The following is a 6622-nucleotide window of genomic DNA, read 5'->3' as shown; positions in this document are numbered from 1 at the left end:
TTAGAGCCACAATGCCCCGGAGTGCGCTTTGTGAAAGGATGATATGGAACGCCACTGATAGCAGCGGAGCTCACAGTCATTTATTAGTTTACGTGATTGCCATCGATCTGCCGGAGGCGCTTTCAGAGGAGCAGAGCGCGAAGGTTCTCACACGGCCCGCATTGCTTCACGTAGGGGGGAAAAAAAAGTACATCGGTTCAATGTTCTTTTTTCTTCTGTCTTTATTGTCACGTCCTCCTACGGGGCTGACATCCTCCATTTTGTTCTGTGTGGTCCTCTTCCCCATTCTTCAAATGACTGTGCAATATAAAATCGTGGACAAAAAGTTTGCTGCCACTAGTTTTAAGTCAAACTCATCTATTTTTATTTAGTCCATTTTTAGTCTACTATAAATTTAGCATTTTAGTCCCAAGATTTTTTTTTTTATTCGTCTAGTTTTAGTCAACAAAAACTGTCTACGTTTTAGTCTAGTTTTAGTAAGGACAATCGTATTATTTTTGTCAGCAGATTAGATTGAACATTTTGGATCTAAAACGATTACACTTTAAAAAAAATCTCCTCTTTTTTGATAAAAAACAACTTCACATTCAATTACAGTATATCAACAAATGGCTACTATGGTTCTATGCTACGAGTTAGTAAATTAGCCAGCATTAGTTAGCGGTCAGATTAACATTACTGTTGGATTAATGTTCCGTTTTAAATTATTATTATTTTTTTTATAACTTTCACTATGAATCCACCTCCTGTCTGGCCCATGTGTTTGTGCATGTTGCACTCGCTAGATGCAGATTTGAAAAGGGGGGGGGGGGGGGGTACTTTGTGTCACGTGACAGATTAGCAGAGACCAGATTTTATCTCATTTTCATCTCGTTTTTTTTCATGATCTAAAATGTCCATAGATTTTAGTCCAGTTTTTATTAGGGTGAAGTACATTTTCATCTCGTCTTCATTAGTCGATGAAAATGCTTGCTGATTTAGTCCCAGTTATTGTTTATGAATGAGGGTTTTAGTCAGGCCTAGTCAAGTTTTAGTCCGGTGAAAAAATGTGTTGACGAAATAATTTTTTAGTTTTTGTAAAGAAATTAACACTAACTGCCATGACAAATATGTTCATAAAGTATGTTTTTCATTAGGTAGGCTTGTCCGGGAAATTCAGGATTGTGAACTACTTTAATGACTAATAGATCCCTGTAGAGGGCGCTGTGGCATCACTACACATTGAAGGCGATTTAACATGTCTTGCCTTGTTCTCATCAAAGAAGTTTTTTTTCTATAATTAACATTTTCATCCCTCACCCATTATAAGAACATCGGATCACCTCACTGGGTTCCCAGCCAGAATTTTTCTGGGTAATTCCAATGCATGTTAATAGGAAATCTTTTTTTTATGTATTGGTATTCATGAGTTTTTGCAGAGTGTATCCAAAGGGGATTCTGTTTGGTCAGCATTTTTTTTAAATTATTTTATTTATTTATTTACACTTGGAATTCATGTTTCCTCGTGAGTGTGCATCTACATTTTTGCAAAGTTAACACTGTTGTCACATGGGTCAAATAAGAGCATGATGTTCCACAGCACAGTTTATACTGTATATATAAATAATGTGAATAAATCAAAAAAAAAAAAGCGTATGTTGACTTTTGGCTGCATCCACTTCTGTCATGCAGGAAGCAGGCAGTGAAAATACTGGCATGCACGGTCCCACGGAGGACAGGAAGGAGAAGGTGCCGAGCCCCCACCTCAGCCAAATGGTGGTCCTCACTAGCAGCGGTACTCTTTACGGGCTGGCACAGAGAGTGGTCGCCACCGAGTCTCTGTAAGTATCCCCTCAAAACATGTAAGCATTAAATATGAAACAGCAGGGAATGCTACGTTCACAAGTTCAATTTTGTGTACCACAACCATGATAAGAGATAACTATCATCACATTTCTGGTCATCTTTCTCAGTGTGTTTTTGGCCGAGCAGTTTGAGTCGCTTCAATCCCATTTGGACACGATGATGCCTGCTGCCAAGAAGCCCTTTCTGCAGCAGTTTTATTCCCAGGTAGGACACACAGCAGCCTGCACCTTTTTTGTCTAATTAACAAAACTGTTATTTGTCACCGTCAGTAATAGATGAAGTGATCCAAATCGCTTATGCAACGACCAGTCGTGATCAAATGTGACAGATTCGACATTTAAATGTCGAAGCGGGTTATTGTTACACGAGGTGATAATTCCTTAGGATGTTTTCTATTCTTTCGTCATTTCTTTTTGTGCCATTCATAACAACGAAACAGGTCCATTTAAAAACAAGCCTTTATCTTGGTGTACTTGGAAGTTAACTCCTTGTGAAGTATTCTCGAGGCACTCAATTCATTTTCGACCAGCACTTCTCAAGAAACCAATTTCTGCTCCAGGAGCAACGGCGAAGTCACCCATCGCTGTGTGCCATTCTCAAGGAAAATAATCTGTCACTCACATCAGCCATCTGCTCTTTTCCTGGCACTTCCTGTTGCAGGAACTTGACATTTGAGATGTATAAATCGTGATTGAATGCCATGTTATGACAAATGGCTTTGCGCTGCTTATATTTGGGGTTCGTTAATTAGCATTTATTTTTGTTTAGCTGTATAAAAAAATAAATAAATAAAAAGCGAGATGTTTTCTAACATTTACACTTTTCACTTTTTTTTTTTTAGCTCTGTACCGTTGGACATTTTGCAATCCATATGTAAAGGAGGGACCATCGTATTCAATTTGTATCTAATTTGAGTTTCTTCTCCCAGACCGTGTCTACAGCCAGTGAACTGCGGAAGCCCATTTACTGGATCGTGGCAGCCAAGGCCATCGACTACGAGCAAATGTTGCTCCTGATGTCTGGCGTTAAATGGGACATTAAAGAGATCATGTCCCAGCATAACATATACGTGGACGAGCTCTTAAAGGTAATGCGCCTAACACTGTTGTGTGATTCTAACCATTTTCTGTGTCCTCAATTTGGCCGCAAATGAGCCGGAGCTTATCCCAACTCGTTTTGGAGGATCATTTACGCCAATGGACAAGTTTTAACATGCATGTTTTTTTTAAATGTGGGACAAAGCCAGAGAACCAAAATAAAACATACACAAGCAGGAAAGCCTCAGCCTAGACTAGAAGCCCTGGTGTAAAAATTAGGACATTGATTTTGAGTTAATTTAAAGTTCCTTTAACGCCACCAATTTTTTGAACGCGTGATTAATAGTACAGGCTTTACAAGTAAGGGGCGGTCCCTTATTTGTAAAGTCTGTACTAGGGGATTTCCAGTCACAACGCAGCAGACACGTCCACTTCAAAATTTAGCAGCAATACATTTAATAATAATGCATATATTTGTGGAGACTAGGGTCAAGTTTTATGTTACAATTTTAAAAATGTGCAGAATTTCGCAAGTGACTGCATGTTAACTCATTCAAACCCAAAAACGTATAAATACGTTTTTAATACTTTGTCCTTCACTCCCAAAAACGTATTTATGCATCTTTTATGTTTTTTTTTTTTTTTTAATGCTAGACCATGCAGAAGACTTTAATGCAGCTTCTGACATGAAGAGGTCGCTTAAAGCATTGATAGTTATTAGAATAAAACGGCCAGCAGGTGGCAGCAAAGTATAAGAGATCAGCCAGGGCCATTTTGCAAAAAGCTCTTTTTACCATTGTTTTTAACAGGTTTGTGAATAATGATGAAACTTATGTTATAGCTATATAATATATATATAATATAGCTATATTCTACCTACCAAAAGAAAGATTAAAGTCTCTCCTTTCATCACGAAAAAAAAAAAAAAAAAATTCTACCTGTTTCTGTTTTGTAGCTAAGTTGTATTCTTCTTCACAAATCTATTTAGAATTCTGAGTAATTGAGGGTTTTTTCAACATGGTCCTGGTTCATTTCCTATGCTCTGCTGTCACCTGCTGGCCGTTTGTGTAATAACGACAATTTCTTCAACCGTTCTTTGCAGTTGAGAGACTGCATCAAAGCCTTCTGTATGCTCTAGCATAAAAAAAAACCCATAAAAAACATACATACGTCTTTGGGACACTTAAAACATTTAAAATAAAACTTATTTATACGTTTTGGGGAGCAAATGAGTTAATAGAAAAAGAAAAATGCACTGAGCTGTCACCAACGTCTTACAAAAGCCATCTAGTGGCAGAAAAATGACCTCAACATAAATCAATATCACACTAGTTTTTTTTTTTTTTTTATACAGTACATCTTTTTAATTTTAAATAAATTTTATGAATTATTATGAAATTACGGCATCAATGACTAAAAGATGTAGCCATATTTCTATTAGTGTAACATTTTTTCCCACTTTTATGTTAAGAGTACAAAACTTAGAAAACATTTGACTGCACATTTTATTGTACATTTAGAACAGATGTAAAATTTGCGATTAATTGTGAGTTTACTATCTAATCGCCTGACACTCCTAGTTGTGTTTTTTAAACAACAAATGTTCATTAGCTATTCTCCTCCTTCAGCTTCTTTCTGTCACACTTGCAGAAAAAAAACCTGGAAATTTGATTAGTGGTGCTGAGCCAAATGGCAACAGGTCATGCTGAGCAAACACTTCTTTTTTTTTTAAGTGTGCAGATTGGATTTTTTGTCAAAGATATAAGACACACAGTCACCGTTTTTTTTTTCTGTTTTGTTTTATGTTCACATACGACAGTGGACCACATTAGTCTTCCTTTGAATTTTTGGCAGAAAGTTTTTTAACTCTTTGACTGCCAAAAACGTTAAATAACGTTTAGTAAAATCCTATGGAGGAGTGCCAAAGACGTTAAAAGACGTTTGTTTCAAAACAGAGGTGAAACTAACCATTTTCTATTGTGGATTACTGAAAAACGGAATAAGGTAGAAACAAACTTTTTTTTTCTGATGAAAGATGAGAGTCCAATCTTTTTCTGGTAGTGTGTGTGTTTCCATAGTCCAAACACATACTTTTCTATGGACCTTGAAAGATCAGTCAAAATGCTTAAAATCGGCTGGCACCCACGGCATCCCTTTTTTGAAAACGTCTGGCAGTCAAAGAGATAAATGACATAAATATTTTAACTTTAATTTGCAATTATTTGTGATGTTTTGGTCCATTTGGAACATAGAGCTCCTCTAAAGTTTTGGACATTTTTGTGTTTTAAAGTAACCCACTACTCTATGCATGCTCATCATGCATTTTGCATTTAAATGGGGAAGGGGGGTTAAACCGAGAGGTCAGAAAAGGTCAGCAGTGTGTGCAGTTGCGAACAGTACCCACATCCCTGTTAAGGAACGTGTTAAATCACATATCCGCCCAAATGTCCATAGATTATGTATTTATGAATGGAGTCATACATAATAAAACATTCTACTCAGAGGGAAAAGTATTTTGCCCTGAAAAGAACTTGAACTCGCCTCATGAATTCCGACTCTGGCAGCGCTGCACTTAAAGCTTAACTAATTTAGTTCATGAGCTAAATTGCAAACCCCGGGATTAAACCCTTACAGTGTCAAAATGGTCCACTTGATGGACTGACAAGGTGCATATTACAGCTAGCATGTAGCTTTCCCCATCGGGCGCTAATAACCCACTCTAACAACTTGTCAGATACACATAATGCACACGCGTCGCGCCGTGTACGTTGATTGAAACGAGCGTGCCACTTTTTTTTTTTTTTTTTTTTTGTTATACTGCACGCAGAGAGATATTTTATTCATGAATTCAGGTTTATCACCAGCATTCAACAATGACATTGATTTGCATATAAAGTGGCGTGGAGATGCTGGAGCCTCCAAATTACTTCATTGAGAAAATGCTGAAGTAAGAAAGAGCCTGTTTAAGAGTGAATAACATTTCATTTCGAATTAAATACAGTTGGCTTTGCTAGCTATCAAGGTTCCGTTTTGCTATATGTGTTGTGCTGTAGTGGACCCGGGTTCGAATCCAGCTCTGGCCCTCTCCTGTGGACCAATTCCTGTGTTTTAAATGAATACTAAATTGTCCTTAGGTGTGAATGTAATGATTGTATATGTAATTGTGGTTGCCAGATGTATGTATGAATATATGAATAAATAGATGAGGATGTACAGCAGGGGTTATTTCTTACAAGCGAATGCATTATTCTGCTGTAAATGCTGTAACACGGCAGACTGTATACCTTGGCGTGCACCAAACTGCTTTTCCATTAAACTGGTTGAGTTGGAAAAGGAGGTTGAAGGGTAAATATTCCAGTCACACTGTAAGCTGCTCCCGCTAGAGAGAAAATATTTTTGGTCTGTATTAAACTGTTTTGTTATGCAGTGTTATCGTGCTATTCGTAGTAATAGCAAAAATCTGAGCGCAATTGACACCTCACATTTGTAAGGATTGCAAGGATGGCATCAAAGCACTACATTTGTCTAAATGAAGCGCCTCAACTCACTTCAATATGGTTTCTTGGGAACAAAAAAACAGAAAATATGTGCATTTTTCAGCAAATTACAGCTACAAACACTGTACAGTACATATTCTAATTCATGAGAACAGTTTCGAGAAACCCCTGCACTACGCAAAAGGGGTTTCCTCTACATTTAGTGTTTTCATTGACAGTATTTTGACTATGCTGACATCTGTT

General features: G+C 37.3%; 1 protein-coding gene across 3 annotated transcripts in view; it reads left to right on the top strand.

The window, feature by feature from the left end:
- Positions 1–6622, top strand: part of vps50 (VPS50 EARP/GARPII complex subunit) — a 73802-nt gene that overhangs the window by 61717 nt on the left and 5463 nt on the right. For all 3 annotated transcript variants that reach the window (XM_077548440.1, XM_077548439.1, XM_077548441.1), the window contains 3 exons: positions 1672–1820; positions 1953–2049; positions 2774–2932. In XM_077548440.1, the coding sequence (XP_077404566.1) occupies positions 1672–1820; positions 1953–2049; positions 2774–2932 (405 nt within the window). The remainder of the gene's footprint in view (positions 1–1671; positions 1821–1952; positions 2050–2773; positions 2933–6622) is intronic.

Source organism: Vanacampus margaritifer, chromosome 17 (assembly GCF_051991255.1).
Source record: "Vanacampus margaritifer isolate UIUO_Vmar chromosome 17, RoL_Vmar_1.0, whole genome shotgun sequence".
Taxonomy (NCBI): domain Eukaryota; kingdom Metazoa; phylum Chordata; class Actinopteri; order Syngnathiformes; family Syngnathidae; genus Vanacampus; species Vanacampus margaritifer.
The sequence above is the reverse complement of the archived record's forward strand: the minus strand, read 5'-3'. Positions and strand labels throughout refer to the sequence as shown.